Source organism: Xenopus tropicalis, chromosome 5, assembly GCF_000004195.4.
Source record: "Xenopus tropicalis strain Nigerian chromosome 5, UCB_Xtro_10.0, whole genome shotgun sequence".
NCBI classification, from domain to species: domain Eukaryota; kingdom Metazoa; phylum Chordata; class Amphibia; order Anura; family Pipidae; genus Xenopus; species Xenopus tropicalis.
In genome coordinates, this window is record NC_030681.2 from 154,383,788 (window position 1) to 154,400,415 (window position 16,628).

At 45.3% G+C, this 16,628-nt stretch overlaps 1 protein-coding gene across 1 annotated transcript; it reads right to left on the reverse strand.

Moving 5' to 3' along the window:
• Nucleotides 1–259: 259 nt before the first annotated feature.
• On the reverse strand, nucleotides 260–16,463 carry hadha (hydroxyacyl-CoA dehydrogenase trifunctional multienzyme complex subunit alpha). Its single transcript, NM_203893.1, has 20 exons — nucleotides 16,399–16,463; nucleotides 13,327–13,368; nucleotides 11,332–11,402; nucleotides 9,108–9,241; nucleotides 8,851–8,989; nucleotides 8,392–8,511; nucleotides 7,320–7,422; nucleotides 6,738–6,860; nucleotides 6,023–6,141; nucleotides 5,785–5,841; nucleotides 5,531–5,640; nucleotides 5,242–5,376; nucleotides 4,915–5,086; nucleotides 3,967–4,053; nucleotides 3,653–3,793; nucleotides 3,391–3,459; nucleotides 2,527–2,722; nucleotides 1,938–2,052; nucleotides 878–1,023; nucleotides 260–759 (listed from the first exon to the last, which is right to left on the reverse strand). Exons 1-20 carry the CDS (start codon nucleotides 16,454–16,456, stop codon nucleotides 614–616), a joined length of 2,283 nt encoding a protein of 760 aa, NP_989224.1. The 5' UTR covers nucleotides 16,457–16,463; the 3' UTR covers nucleotides 260–613.
• Nucleotides 16,464–16,628: the final 165 nt, after the last annotated feature.

Below are 16,628 nucleotides of genomic sequence, written 5' to 3' on the forward strand. Positions count from 1 at the left end.
AGAACAGTGCTGCCCAACTTATTACATGTAGTGGGCGAATCATTTCTCATAGAGCATGTTGGGGGCCGGATTTAATTAAAATGATGTCATACAGTGAAGTCTATGGAGCTTTTGAGCAAACTGAGGGCCATAAAAATCCTTTGAAAGGGCCACATCCAGCCCACGGGCCTCCAGTCGGACAGCCCTGATCTAGAACATATTTTAGTTATTTTCTATTTAACAAAGGTTTCTTATAGAAGGAATCAGAAGAAAGTTCTTGAAAAGGATATTTTATTGATCAAGTCCACATTGCAATGGAATGGCTTCACTGCCAGCAAAGTGGGCGGACCTCCCACATAGACAGGGACCTCCCCCCCATACTGGCGAATCAGATAAAATGTCTCTGAGCCAGACGTAAGTGCAAATACCAGCCATACGGAAAAGCTTAACTGGGTGGAGCGCAAGTGCCCGAGTGGCGTTCAATCTAAGGCACGTATGGCTACAATCGCTCATCAGGGTTAGGGGCAGTATTCTCTGCGTTAGTGCACCACACTTTAACACCTTCATTCTCCTCCGGGGACACTGCGCTCGGTTCCTCACAGCCGCTTCCTTAGGAGCAGGGAGAGTTAGTGGTTTAATGGTGGAACTTCTTGCTGGGGTCGCTGGCGTGGTCGAGCAGCAGCTGGCACGGGGTGAACTGGCTGCCGTACACACTCTCGTACTTGCGCATCTTCTCCACTATGCGCTTTGCTCCGAAGGCGTCGGCGTACCTGAATGGGCCTGCAGCAGGGATAAGGGAAAGTAAACCCAATTGTACAGGTAAATAATTCCCAGCAATCCATTCCCCGAGTTTATACTTATCCAGGCTCTATAATGAAAGAAACGGTTAATCACTTACCGCCCAGACATGGGGGGAACCCAAGGCCAAACACAGCCCCAATGTCTCCCTCTACTGGGTTAGCGAGGATTCCCTCCTGCAGGCACATCACTGCCTCATTCACAAAGCGAGTGACCAAGCGCAACTGGATGTCTTCATTGGAGGAGCTGCACAATGAGAACACATGGTATGAACTAATTGAAATCCCCTGTACTTAGCACAATTCAGCAGGAACAGCCCCCTAAGTTTGCTCATAGCCTGTACAGAGAGATACCATAAAACTATGGCACATAGGGATTCCCCTGTACTAAGCACAATTCAGCAGGAACAGCCCCCTAAGTTTGCTCATAGCCTGTACAGAGAGATACCATAAAACTATGGCACATAGGGATTCCCTTGTACTAAGCACAATTCAGCAGGAACAGCCCCCTAAGTTTGCCCATAGCCTGTAAAGAGAGATACCATAAAACTATGGCACATAGGGACCCCCTGTACTAAGCACAATTCAGCAGGAACAGCCCCCTAAGTTTGCCCATAGCCTGTACAGAGAGATACCATAAAACTATGGCACATAGGGATTCCCCTGTACTAAGCACAATTCAGCAGGAACAGCCCCCCTAAGTTTGCTCATAGCCTGTACAGAGAGATCCCATAAAACTATGGCACATAGGGATTCCCCTGTACTAAGCACAATTCAGCAGGAACAGCCCCTTAAGTTTGCTCATAGCCTGTACCGAGAGATACCATAAAACTATGGCACATAGGGACCCCCTGTACTAAGCACAATTCAGCAGGAACAGCCCCCCTAAGTTTGCCCATAGCCTGTACAGAGAGATACCATAAAACTATGGCACATAGGGATTCCCCTGTACTAAGCACAATTCAGCAGGAACAGCCCCCTAAGTTTGCTCATAGCCTGTACAGAGAGATACCATAAAACTATGGCACATAGGGATTCCCCTGTACTAAGCACAATTCAGCAGGAACAGCCCCCCTAAGTTTGCTCATAGCCTGTACAGAGAGATACCATAAAACTATGGCAGCATAGGCTCCTATTTGTATAAATACACGAGTAACATACACTTCAGGCTTGGCCTGTAGCTTGAACTTCTCCAGTATCTCCTCAGTGCCAGAGTTAATGGACCGGTTCTTCACTCCCTGCTGATAAATGTAAAAGCCTTTTCCTGATTTACGCCCTGTGGGACAGAGAGAGAGAGAGAACAGACTGTCAGGGAAAAGTATTATTCATACATAGAAGCAAGTCAGGTCACTAGGATGTAGAAGAATGCGAGTGTTTGGTCCCAGTAAATGTATTTGTAGCTGTAATATTGGTGTGTAGGCGCCATCTCAGTGCCTTGTGCCTGAGTCTGAGCTTTCAGCCAGCGCTACCCATTAGAACTGCTTTCAGCTAACCTATTGTTTCTCCTACTCCCATGTAACTGGAGGAGTCCCAAGCCGGACTTGGATTTCTTACTATTGAGTGCTATTCTGATACCTACTGGGAGCTGCTATCTTGCTCCCTTCCCATTGTTCTGCTGATCGGCTGCTGGGGGTGAGGGATATCACTTTAACTTGCAGCGCAGCAGTAAAGTGTGCCGGAGTCTGAGCTTTCAGAAGGAGCCAGCGCTACACATTAGAAATATATTATTTTAACATACTTCAGTACATACCCAAGAATCCTTTGGCCACCATAGCTTTCAAGAGCTCAATGTTCCCGCCCCCGAAGCGCTCTCCGAAAGCTTTGCCAAGGTCCTCAGCCACGTGAGCCGCCACGTCGATGCCCACCTCGTCAGCTAGAGTAGATGCCCCTACTGGGAAACCAAAGCCGGTAGAGAGGGCATCCAGTTTCTTGGGATCTACCCCTTCCTATGGAATTACAGAGAGGCAATTTAGATGCAAAGCAGTGTGTTCCGGGAAAGCTCAATTGTCACCAAAGGCAGCAAGCACGGATAATATATATAATTACCCACAAGCCCCTTTAATGGGGAAAGACTGAATGAGATGTAAGCAGCAGCTCTATAGTAACGGGGTCCATTAAAAGCTTCTGTTCATATTTGTGGAATACTGTAGTATGATATAGAGAGTAATATTCTGAGACAATTTGCAATTGGTTTTCATTTTTTATTACTTGTAGTTTTTAATTATTTCAGGTTTTGTTCAGCAGCTCTCCAGTTTGGAGATTCAGCAGCTATCTGGTTGCTAGGGTCAAAATTATCTTAGCTACCAGGGTGTGGTTCGAATGAAAGACTGATATATGAATAGGAGAGGGACTGAACAGAACAATAAGCAATATAAAGTAACAATGACAATAAAACTGGAGCCTCACAGAGCAATAGTTTTGTTTGCCGGGGTCAGTGACCCCCATTTGAGTTAGAAGAAAAAGGCAAATAATTAAAAACTATGAAAAATAAAAATGAGGACCAATTGAAAAGTTGCTTAGAAATGGGCATTCTATAACATAACCACCCCTTTAACTTCTGCTTGTATAATTAACCTGTAATTAAAAGCAAAATGATATTTCCTTGTTCCATTACCTGCAGGACACGGACAACTTCAGCCATCATGGGACCAAGGCAGCGGGTAGTGTAGAATCCTGGCCCGTCCTATTAAGCCATAAAAAAAATTAACCATAATCCTTACGTCTTTCTCGAAGCAAAAATACCCAATAAACAGCTTAGTTAGATCCATATAGGAAAATAAAATTAAACAAATCCAGGTAACCACGGGCACAGAGGGGCTCCCTATGGTTCCCATGACAAACCCAGCACCGACCAATCCCGGGACTCGTGTACTTACCTTTACCACAATGATCACCTTGCCCTGCTTGAGGCCGACAGCGACAGCGGCAGCGGTGGTGTCCTTAGAGGTTTTGTCAGTAGTGATTATTTCCAGCAGCTGCATCTTATCCACAGGGGAGAAATAGTGCATCCCGATCACCTACACAGATATAATATATAAGGTCTGGGCACAGCTCTGTGGTTACACACTCTGCTCTCTCTGCGGATCAAATCTTCATCATTAAACCAGCACCTAAAGGGTAAAGGCTTTGCCGCTGTCACAGAAGCAGAAACCCCAGTAATGAAATGATTGGATATCCGCCTTGTACTCACTTTTTCTGGCCTTTTGCTGGCGGCTGCTATCTGAGAGATGGGGAGGGCCGACGTGTTGCTGGCAAATATACAGTGTGGGGGGACAACCTGCGGAAAGCAAGAGACATGGTTTTACAGATCTAGGGGGAGATTAGATATATACATATATTGCATAATCACACTAGGCTCAGACTATAACTTGTCACACACACAGTAGAAATATCCAGCCTACTGATCCTCTGGGCACGGGGCATCCAGCCAAGCACTGGGCGTTCCCATTGTGCAACCCCACAGAAGCTGCCTGCTCTCGAATGAAAGTGCTGCCAGCTAGCACACCCCATACATACATGAGAAAGGCCTCTATCTAACAAGTTATGGCAGAGGCTGCACAGGATCTGATTGCTCAGCACGTACAGTACCTGTACTTGATCCCAATTAATTACCCCTTATTGGGGGCAGAACAGCCCTATTGGGTTTATTTAATGGTTAAATGATTCCCTTTTCTCTGTAATAATAAAACAGTACCTGTACTTGATCCCAACTAAGATATAATTACCCCTTATTGGGGGCAGAACAGCCCTATTGGGTTTATTTAATGGTTAAATGATTCCCTTTTCTCTGTAATAATAAAACAGTACCTGTACTTGATCCCAACTAAGATATAATTACCCCTTATTGGGGGCAGAACAGCCCTATTGGGTTTATTTAATGGTTAAATGATTCCCTTTTCTCTGTAATAATAAAACAGTACCTGTACTTGATCCCAACTAAGATATAATTACCCCTTATTGGGGGCAGAACAGCCCTATTGGGTTTATTTAATGGTTAAATGATTCCCTTTTCTCTGTAATAATAAAACAGTACCTGTACTTGATCCCAACTAAGATATAATTACCCCTTATTGGGGGCAGAACAGCCCTATTACACACAGCAATGTGTACAGACCCCTATGAAACTACCGATACTCACAGCTTCCACCTCCTGTAGAACTTTGTGTTTAATGCGGATATCCTCAAACACGGCCTCGATCACCATGTCGGCTGTCTCGAAACCCTTATAATCCAGCTGCCCCGTCAGGTTGCTGACAATGCTGTCTCTCTCAAACGAAGTCAGACTCTTCTTCTTCACCTTGTCATTAAGCCTGCGGCAAATAATGGGGTATTTTTATTTTAAAAGCATAATCATCAAACCAATCAATTTTATCATGACGCCTGCTAGTTCTTCACAGATACCCCCAGGTCTTGGAATTACTATTGGATAGTAATTCCAACATACAATTAAACATATAACACTTACCCTTTGTAGACTTGTTGTTGCCCTCTTCCTAAGCCTTCCACTGTCGTGTCCTTCAGAATGGTCTTTAACCCTTTATCCACAGAGACCTGAGCAATGCCAGCTCCCATAAGGCCAGCCCCAAGTATAGCCAATTTCCTGAGGAGATTGCAAGACATAAAACATTACATTACAATAGAGGTGTCTCAGCCATGACATTAGCCAGTATAGGTCCAAAAACTCTTTTGAATGACCCCCTTTTATACTAAATACACATCTAATCGTGCCAAGGGCCGTTATCGTCAGCACTTACTGTACTGGTCTTTCTGGAGTGCCAAACTTATTCTTCTTACAAATAACCTGTCCGTGGTACAGCCCGATTAGTGCTTTGGACTCTGGGGTCGTTCCCAGCTCCCCGAATTTCTGCAGGATTGACAAGAGAATGTTTATGTGAAACAAAGGAAATTCTAATTCAGATTCCAAACTATCGGAAATGACGGAAACAGAATATATTAGCTGGATGCATGTGAGGTAGTGGCTGCCGACACACGGCTGCTTCCTACATACCTGTGCCTCGGCCAGATAGCCAGCCTCCTGTCCCTGGTCCAGCCCAGTCCTTACCACCTGGGAGAAAAAGAAAATGGAAAAGACAATGGAAACGTGAGCAACAGAAAAAGTGGATTGACTGAAAGCAAACGCAAAAGTCTTGGGAAGAACTTTGGGAGAACATGGCTAGGAATGCTGTATTTTATATACACCTGCAGAATAACTCAACTAACTCATGAACAGTCAATGTGTACAATACCTCAATAATCTTCAAGGGGGCAGGGTAAAGACCCTTTGTCTGTTTATTCACTTTTTTCTCCACTGTTTTGTAGATTTGTTGCCGGACAAACGGCACGGACATGACATAGTCTGTGACCTCTGAAACAAAAGAGAAAAACATTTTTGCACCATTAGAGCCGTGTTTGGCGCACTAAGCGTACTGGATGGGTTCTGGCTGAAGGACAAGTAGTACTTCCCATTCTACCCCCATACAGCCCACGATAAGAGCTGGAGTAAAGGTGTCCATATCACAGGATATAAAGCAGAAAGTAAACTTTAGTAGTTGGGAACTAAAGGCGTTATATAGTAACATGACCGTAGCCTGCTTGTGTATTCCTGACGCTGTGCTATATCAGTCAAATCTAACTGCTGTGTGTTTGCGAAGGATTACTGGCCCAGGGCAGACTATGCCTAAAGGTGGGCACCGGATAGAATCCTAGTTACCTGAGCCATTGCCCCACTAACTGAACAGCTGGAACATGTATAATTTGTTATGCACTTGCATGGTGAAGCAGCAATTGGAACTGGGAGTAAAATGTGGCCCCATAGTCCCCTGGTCTTACAGTGTATTTTTGCCAGCAACACATTCAATATATAACCAATATAGCGTCATGCCTATGGGGAGAAATGCCTAATGCAAATGTGGGTGGCAGGACAGAAATGGGAGGATAGCTGCACCCAGTTCCTGTACTTACTCTGCATCAGACCCTTCTCTTTCTTCAATGAGATCTTCTTCTTGGCTATTCCTCGGGCACAGTCCACAGCTACTTCTTCCAGGTACTCGATAGTTCTATCCTCTGGACTTTTCAGGCCTGGTCCTGTTGAGCATTTATATAACACAAGTATTACAATATCATGGTGTTACAATATCGCTGCTGCAGATGCCATTAAAACAAGAAAATAAAAATTGACTTAATTTCCATAATTTATATAATTTTGTGACAATGTCAAGTAAGTGGAAATGGCTGCTAGTCTAAACCTAGCTTTATGTTGTACATAAAGATTCAAAGATAACGGCGCTTAAATGCATAAGAAGTGACCATTAGTTTCACTTTTAAATACAGTATGTGAGTTGGGCTTAGAACAGGACGGGTATATACCTGTAGGTGTCTTCTGCCTACACCAACTAACACATACTGGATTCCAATAGTGGGTAAGTGTAAGGGCTGTAACCAGTAGTTTATATTAGGTGCCTGTTATACCTGGGGGTGTTCTTCATTTACTGATTGAGTGACAGCATGTGACAAATACAAAGAAAATGTAACATTTGAACTCACCGAGAGGATCAACAAGCTGATCCACCAATCCCATTCTCTTTGCCCTGTCGGCTCGGATGTTTCTTCCAGTCAGCATCATGTCAAACGCTGTGGGAAGCCCCACCTGGGGAAAGCAAGATGAGGACCAGAGTGATATTAGAGCCATGACACCTATGGGTCTGTTGAGAAACTTGTCCTGATTCCGTTTATTCTAAACCCCATAATTACTTGTACATGACTATATGGATTAAACAGGGGTGAACCCCAATCTGTAAGATTCTGTAAATATTTTGTTTGGGGACAATTAAATGTTAAGGCTGGTTTAGTACAAACCACATAGAACAGACATTATCTGTCAGTGTGTGGGACCGGCATATGACCTACTATGCAGCCTGGGTAACTGTAGAGAGACTGCACCGATATATACAGGTTGCTGAACCAGCACTTTTGGCATCTCACTGGCCTTTGCATAAAGGTGACCATACACAGGCCGATTCTAGCTGCCAATAACGGTCACTTAGACAGATTCAGCAGCTTATCGGCCCGTGTATGGACAGACAGGCAGATCTCGACCAGGCCGGTTTGAAATTTAGTCGGATCTGGGACCGCCTCGGCTCGTTGATGCAGCCCCAAACCAACGGACGCCTATACCCGCCAGGGCCAAAGGACCGAATTAGCCCGATATTGCCCACCCATAGGTGGCGATATCGGGAGAAGGTCTTAGTGTGTATGGCCACCTTAAGGCCTGAACACTGCCCAAACCAATTAAGATGGTGCTTGTCAGATATTGATCATCAGATGAGAAAATCTTGCATTGTGTGGGGCAGCTTCAATATAGGATTGTGGGTCACAACTAGGGTTAGTAACATTTTGACTTTACTAACAGGCAGTGGGCTATTTCAGTCTAGTTTAGTCTCAAGTTATAAATCATTTTAATACTATGAATTACACTAAAACAAATATTGAATTACCATTTCTGACCAATTACATGTGCAAAGAACAGAATTACTAGAATCTCATCGCACAGATGATTCCAGTCTGGCCAATACATACACTTGGAGATGCCTTATGGATGTCACAGGGAGTCACTCACCATTCTGGGCAGCCTCTGTGTTCCTCCTGCCCCGGGCAGCAACCCAAGTAAAACCTCTGGGGTCCCCAGAACAGTCTTCTTGTCCTTCGTTGCCACTCTGTACTGGCAGGCAATGGCCACCTGTTGAAAATGACATTAATACAGGTGAGAGATCCTCGTGTCTACAGGTTGTGCATAGTTATATGTCACGGACATGGCTTTGGCTTGCACTTGTTTCAGTGGTTTGGCAATAACTCAGTTACAAATGAGACAGTGTAGCCGTTATATGCATAAGAACAATTAACCATTTAATACTTCTATGGAAGAAAATAAAATGCAGACAACAGCCCTATATGTCTAATGGCATTGAAATAAAGATGTTTAAAGAGGAAAATATCTACCAACCATCCCTGAAATAAAAGAATGGAATAAAAATAGCGATTGGGCTGGGAAGAAAACAAATCAAGATAGAATACGGACCTCTAATCCACCTCCCAGGCAGGAACCATTGATGGCAGCAACTATGGGTTTGGGGGACTTCTCCAGCTTGGCAAACATTTTCTGCCCTTCCTGGGACAGCTGCGTGACTTCCTGGCTGGTCTTACAGGACTCAATCATGCTGTTACGGTAGAAAGACAAATCCTTTTTTACTTAAAGGTTATACATTAGTCCACTGGGAAGAGGCTCAGAGATCCAGAGCCCTCAGGGAGTCAGGGAGCTGTGATTGTGAGACTTACTTGATATCAGCCCCAGCGATGAAGCAGCCCGGTTTGGAAGAGATTAGGACGGCACTTTGGACGGCGTCGTTGGCCCAGATTTCATTCATAACGTCGCTGAATTCTGTCTGCAGCTGCTTGGACAGTGTGTTCACCTACATAAACACAGAGCAGGTAAGAATTCATCTACAGAGCCAGTTGCCCAAATAATAAAGAGAAATAAACTTAGGGACAAAGTTCTTTCTAAGTTGTGATTACTCAAGGTTTGTGCCCCACTGGCAGCAATGGGAACCTAACAAGTTGCCCTGGTCTCTTCTGTCTGGAAGGTGGGTTAATAATATTAGGTCTGGGATTAAGGTGGCCATACACGGGCCGATTGTAGCTGCCGATATCAGTCCCTTGGACCAATTTGGCAGCTTATCAGCCCATGTAGGGGCAGGAACGAGGGGCATCCTGAAATTGGGCAGATATCGATCGGGCAGGTTAAAAGTTTTAGTCGGATCGTCTGCCCCATTGCCGCAATTATAGCCTACATGTTCCCCAATATCGCCCACCCGTAGGTGGGGATATCAGGCAAAGATCCACTTGCATGGCGACATCGCCAAGCGAGCGGGTCTTCACGTGTTTGGGCACCTTTAATGATGAGTAGCACAATGAGTATCAGGGGAAGGTGATCAGAGGTGTTGTGTGTACCTAGGGGTGGTAGAAATCATATTAGACCACCATTAGGATGAATACACACAGAGCTACTAGTAGCTACTAAAATAGACAATGCTGATCATTTACTAATAACTGTCTCTACGTGTGTTTAGCAGAGGCAATTCTCAGTATTGTCTATGGCAGGGGATTTTTTGTCATTTAGTAGCCGTGAAAAAGTAGCTGCTACAAAGTAGGTGTGTCTTCACCATTAAGGGGACCAAGAAATGTGCATTGTTCGATCCTCTCTCTCTTTGGTATGCTTTAGTTAATTTGGCCATATCAGTTGCACTTCTATTGTACTTATATATTCTTTGTGTATTTTGTATTTTAGAGGGTTATTCTGCAGGAAGTATGGCAAAGCTTCCCTGTGGTTTTTGCACCCCAACACGGTCCCCTTAATGTTGGTCTTATGCCTTTAAAAATGGGTGTTGATCTGGGCAGTCACTCTGTTTTACAAGCCATAAGCGGCAGAGGAGGGAGTAAGTCTGTGATATAAATGTTTTAGCTTTGGCAACCTCTTCCCTGTAAATGCTAATGGCACGGGGGAGGTCCAAGCCCAGTGAGGCCAGTGCCTTGGTCAGTAGACATGTATCTGAGGTAAATAGTTAGGGCCACAATATGGTTTACATTGATGTAGTAATGTGGCTTGTCATATTTATGATCATAATTTTGTGACTAGGAAACCCCTGTTGATGAAAATACATGGACTTGTACAGATACTGAATTACTTGGAAAACAGGGAATGTGCCTTGATCAATCCCCTCTCTCTTCTGTATGCTTGTGATAAAATATATAGTTACATGGGTGCTATTTGTATAATCAGTTTGGAAAGGGTAAATAGATTAAAAGTTTAGCTGCAACTAAGGGAAATCTCTGCTCCTATTCCTTGGCAATTTGGGACTGAAAAGAGGGAAAGAGGAGAGAGCAGGTAGTTATAACATGTACAGAACAATGGCACACAAACCAATCAGACATTGGCTCAAACCCACCCCTTAGGGCAGGGGTCCCCAACCTTTCTTACTCGTGAGCCACAGTCAAATTTAAAAAGACTTGGGGAGCAACACAAGCACCATAAAAGTTCATGGAGGAGCCAAATAAGGGCTAAGATTGGCTATTAGGCAGCCTCTATGCACACTTCCCCTGTAAGCTGTAAGCTGCTTTATTTGGTAATAAATCTTGTTTTTATTAAACAAAAACTTGCCACCAAGCCAGGAATTCAAAAATAACTACCTGGTTTGGGGGCACTGAAAGCAACATCCAAGGGGATGGTGAGCAACGTGTTGCCCCTGAGCCACTGGTTGGGGATCACTGCCTTAGGGTGAAGACACACAGAGCTACTAGTAGCAGCTACTTGTCGTGGCTACTAATATAGACAATGCTGATCATTTACTGATAACTGTCTCTATGTGCGTTTTAGAAGAGGCAATTCTCAGTATTGTCTATGGCAGGGGATTTTCTGGAGTTTAGTAGCCTTGAAGTAGCTGCTACTAGTAGCTCAGTGTGTCTTCACCCGTAGATGCTAAAGAGCAAACTAAGCACTTGTTACCTTGGAATTGGGGGTGTTAAATCGAACAACAGCAACATCATCTTTGATCTCATAGTTTACGTGGGTTCTTGCTGAAAAAGAAAGAGAGATACAAGTGGGGTGTTAGTCTGCCCAAAAGAGAATTTGCATTCAGTCAGTATGGAAACATCATTGTTATTGCTAAATCCAGTCTAAGCCTGTAACCATTATACCCCAAATGGATATATGAAGTTATATAGATTACAGTTAGATGGAGACTGTGCCATACGGAAAACAGAGATTGATTTAATTCCATAATTATGCTGTTACAGGAGATAAAATCGCTGCCTTTACTATAGGGTTTAGTTGTCCTGCAACTCAGTGTGCTATGGAGGGCCTCAAACAAACACCTTCTGATATAAAGGAACATTATGCTGAGTAACGACAGATCTGGAAAAAATAAATGCTTTAAAGGGGAAGGAAAGGCTAAGTCACTTGGGGGTGCCAAAATGTTAGGCACCCCCAAGTGACTTAGATCGCTTACCTTGTACCCTGGGCTGGTGCCCCTGTTAGGAGAAAAAAGCACCAGCCCAGGGTACCTGTAGGAAGCACTTCCTCCTTCCTTTTTCTTCTGCCGGCGAAATCCGTCGGCCAGCGCATGCGCAGTAGAGTGAAAAGCCGACTTTAATGTTTAAGTTCGCCTTTTCACTCTACTGCGCATACGCGCGCAAGTGAAAAGGAAGAAGGAAGCGATCGCTGCTACCCCGGGCTGGTGCTGTTCTCTCCGTACAGGGGCACCAGCCCGGGGTAAAAGGTAAGCGATCTAAGTCACTTGGGGGTGCCTAACATTTTGGCACCCCCAAGTGACTTAGCCTTTCCTTCTCCTTTAAAGGGCTTTTTTTTGCTGGTGAAAAGAAGGGGATCCTACGAGATCTGGTTGCTTAGGGTGAAGACACACAGAGCTACTAAGTAGCAGCTTAAGCTGGCCATACACGCACCGATTATATCGTACAAAACCTCGTTTTGTACGATATTCAGTGTGTGTATGGCATGTCGGCGAGTCGACCAATATCGCAGGAGTCTGCTGATATCGGCCGACTCGCCGATCGGACGGGTTAAAAGATTTTGATCGGGCGCCATAGAAGGCGTCTGAGCAAAATCTGCCATCAGGGCTGAATCGGCAGAAGGAGGTAGAAATCCTATTGTTTCTACCTCCTTATCTGCCGTTTCAGCCCTGAACGTTAGTGGCGGATTTAACGATCTTTCGTGCGTCGCAAATCGCCACGTGTGTGGCCACCTTAGGGCTCTGGTACACGGGGAGATTAGTCGCCCGCGACAAAACTCCCTGTTCGTGGGCGACTAATCTCCCCGAGTTGCCTTCACCTGCCATTCCACTGGCGACAATTTAAGTCTTGTGAGTCTTTTTCGGCGATTTCCCGAAATCGCGCCGCCGCTTGTGCCAATCCCACCGGCGACAATGTAAGTTGCCGGTGGGATGGCAGGTGAAGGCAACTCAGGGAGATTAGTCGCCTGTGAACAGGGAGATTTGTCGTGGGCGACTAATCTCCCCGTGTGCTAGAGCCCTTAAGTGTCACGGCCAGAAAATCCCCTGCCATAGACAATACTGAGAAGTGCCTCTGCTAAACACACGTAGAGACAATTGACAAGTGAATGATCAGCATTGTCTATTGTAGTAGCCATGACAAGTAGCTGCTACTAGTTCACCCTTAGTTACTACATTGCAGCGTTTCAGGATCAGTCTGCCACTAGGGGGCACTAATCACCAGCAATTACTATATCCGGAAATAAACGGATCTCACATAATTAGACTAAACTGATTAGACAGAGCTAGAAGTCACATAATACAAAGCACGTGTCTATATAACACTGGGGAAGCCGTGCTACTAAATTCCCAGGCACTGTGCAGCACAAATGGAAGGTGAATGTTATACGAGGGGCACAGCCCACCCCAGTGTATATATAATAATGCCCTTATAAACACATACGCCACAAGCAGAACAGACTTGGGTCACTTACTCAGTAGTGCTGATGACATGGAGAGATGCCTGCAAGTATAACCTAGAGAGGAAACACAAGAGGAGCAGTCAGTTATAGGGATTATTAACACTTATTGCCATGAATACCAATGCCCACGGTTGGTAAGTACAATAAGTACAATAAGTACAATAAGTAGTACAATAAGAACAATAAGTAGTACAATAACAATAATAAACTAACCTTAGGGAGAGAGAAAGAAAACCTGGAATTGGACAGTGGGTACGGCAGAAACAAGTTGTGTGTTTGCCGAGTGCAATCTATGGACTTTGCCTTTCTGTTCCCATTTCTTAGGATCCACCCGGGGCCGGGAACTCTGCACCGTACTAAACAGATACACATGCAATGGGGAATCTCACCCCCCCTACTAACTCATGGAATCTGCAACCTGCATCTAGATAACTTCCCCTTTAATACAGCACACTTGCATGGAGGCTGAAGGAGAAGAACCCACAAGCTTTATACACACTGCACTGCCCAATATAAGTATATGGGGGGGGGGGGGGGTTACTGATGTCTTTAGGATGGCTGGGGGGGGGGGGGGCAGATATACTGTAGGCCTGTGGAGCTCAAACTGGAAAGCCCTGACTAATAGGACAAGAGTTTGGCCATATCATTATACAGAGCATTTGTATTCCAATCACAGCTTTCCAGGCTTCACATTAATACCTGGCCCCCGGGGGGGGGGGATCTTTAGTATGAGAGTGCATGTACCCCAGGGGCAATGAGGCTGCCCTAGGCACATATTACTCAGTGGGGGGGGCTGCTCTGTATGTATCACACAGAAGGGACTTGGCTTTGCCCCGTGTGGGTCACCTTGCCCGTGTATGTGGGACAGAGGTCACGGTATTCAATAGAAATGGCTGCAGTCTCGGTGCCGTCTGTTGTGTCTCTAAAGGAATGTGGTCAGGCTGGGGGTGTGTGTGTGGGGGGGTCTCTCAGCTGTACAGCAGGGGAGCCTGGGTGGGCAGCCAATTACTCCAATTAAACCTGCAAACACCATCTATATGTACCCACCCCCAGGTACACAGGCAAGGGTGCAAATAAAGCAATAAATAGGGTGCAGAGGGAGACTGTGCATTCAATGATCAGGTTCTGAAGGAGGGAGACATTTTGTTCTGAACAGATAAAACCCAATTGGGCCCGGTACTGTGACACTGGGTTACAGCAGCCAATGAACGGACAGTAACTTGTGCAATTAACAAACAATATGGATTCCACTGTTTCTTAACCTTGTATCCCAAGATGTTGCTGAACTGCAACTCCCAGCACCCCTTAAACATGAGATAAAGGGCCACATCCATGCCGGATATTGCTCAGCCCAAACATTATCTACTTTTAAAAATACCTTTACCAAATTGAAATGAGAAACTTCACTAGAAAATTCTGTTTGAGGTGTTTCCCAACTCATTATCGGGGGCCTGTGCCAGTCCCAAGGTCACACCAGTGGGATAAAGCAATGGAGTTGATCATTTCCCATTTGCCTGTGCTTTATCCACTCCCATTTAGCCATACACACAGCAGCTGGGTTATTCTATAGCTCGAGGCATCAGCGGGGGAATTTAACAAGGGTTGTTTAAGGACATCGCCTCTCTCTGAACCCAGAGGTCCCCAGTGTGAGTGCCTGCCCGTCACTTTAGTGTTGCACCAATGAGAGAGGAACAATCCTCAATGAATAAATGAGTATATTATAAATTGGGGCGCCCTAACATTGCCCAGATGGGCTCTTCTCAATACGCTTTATATTTAAAGGGGACCCGTAACCCTAAAAATTATTCCAAATCCTTTTCTATCAGGTTAGATGAGCAAAATAAACTTTACTTACACTTTAAAAATTATTTTTTTCCCCCCCTTCAGTCTTGGAATTTACAGTCACAGCCAGCAGGCCGGCGCCATTTTGGGTACCCTGTTATTAAGGCAAAGCTTTGTGTCCCCCCAAAATCTTATGTATTTGCCATCTGGGGGATATCTAGGAAGTGCTGAATGGGAAGTGAAAGTAATTGTAATTAAAAATCTGAGCTGTCAGTCATATATTGCCTGCCCCGCCTCTATGCCGCAGGCATAGAGGCGGGGCAGGCAATATATGATTGACAGCTCAGATTTGTAAATACATTTATAACAGGTGTGAGTGACAGCTTCCCCTTTAAATGCTTCCAAAATGGTTCCACCTTTCAATGGATAAATGGGGATTGCCCCCCCAGCGTAAGTGCACAAGGGCCCCCTGCAAGTTAATCTGGGGATTGTCATTAAAGGCTAATTAGTTTGAGTGGTGTTAATTAGGCCAAAGCATGTGGCTAGCCAATCAGCGCAGATTAGGAGCCGACCTTGCCAATAAATACCCACTGGCCCAATTTGGATAAAGCGACCAATCTGACTACATTTTATCAAACTTGTACCTGCCAATATCTGGTTGCTACGGCTGTATCTTTGCTCAAGACAATATCTGGTTGCTACAGGTGCCTTTTTGCTCAAGACAATGTCTGGTTGCTACGGCTGTATCTTTGTTCAAGACAATATCTGGTTGCTACAGGTGCCTTTTTGCTCAAGACAATGTCTGGTTGCTACGGCTGTATCTTTGCTCAAGACAATATCTGGTTGCTACGGCTGTATCTTTGCTCAAGACAATATCTGGTTGCTACGGCCGTATCTTTGCTCAAGACAATATCTGGTTGCTACAGGTGCCTTTTTGCTCAAGACAATGTCTGGTTGCTGTGGCAATGGCTGCACTTTTGCACTGTGTCAGTCAGTGTGCATTATTACCCATAAGGCAAATGAATGCCAGACTCCTGCCCTATCTCTGTGCTTATTATTTCTCCTTCACACCAGCCTGGGCCCTGTCTCCCCACTACCCCCTGCCCTATATTAGCCTCTGTGCCCAGCTTGCACACCCCCTCTAACACCACATGTAATAAACCAGTACCCTCCGACTCCTGTTGAACTACAATACCCATCAGCCACCGCAGACAGCCGAGCCGGGGGGACTCTGCAGTTCAACAGAGCAGAAGTTGGAGGTTTCATATAGCACCCCCATATAAATAAGACTTTCCCGGGTACCTGTCCTGTTAGCCCCGCCGAGCCTGGCCAGAACCCCAACGAGCCGCGCAGCCGCCATCTTGTCCGGTGTGACACTGACAGGGCGCAACCTCCGCGGGCAACTTTTTCCTCACTAGCTTTTAGCTGTCCGCGGCACTGCCTGTCTGGCCGTGGGGAAATACCTCACACCTGGGCGCAAACCGGAGAGTTCTGCCCTCGGGAATCAACAGCATATAAACTAAACTGAAACA

Excerpts from the sequence above, each read along its gene's own strand:
- hadha (NM_203893.1), bottom strand. The coding sequence starts at position 16,456 with ATGGCGGCTGCGCGGCTCGTTGGGGTTCTGGCCAGGCTCGGCGGGGCT. Across the intron at positions 8,990-9,107 it reads ATCGCTGGGGCTGATATCAA|CATGATTGAGTCCTGTAAGA; the intron begins GTAAGTCTCACA and ends CTACCGTAACAG. Across the intron at positions 2,723-3,390 it reads AAGTTGTCCGTGTCCTGCAG|GAAGGGGTAGATCCCAAGAA; the intron begins GTAATGGAACAA and ends GTAATTCCATAG.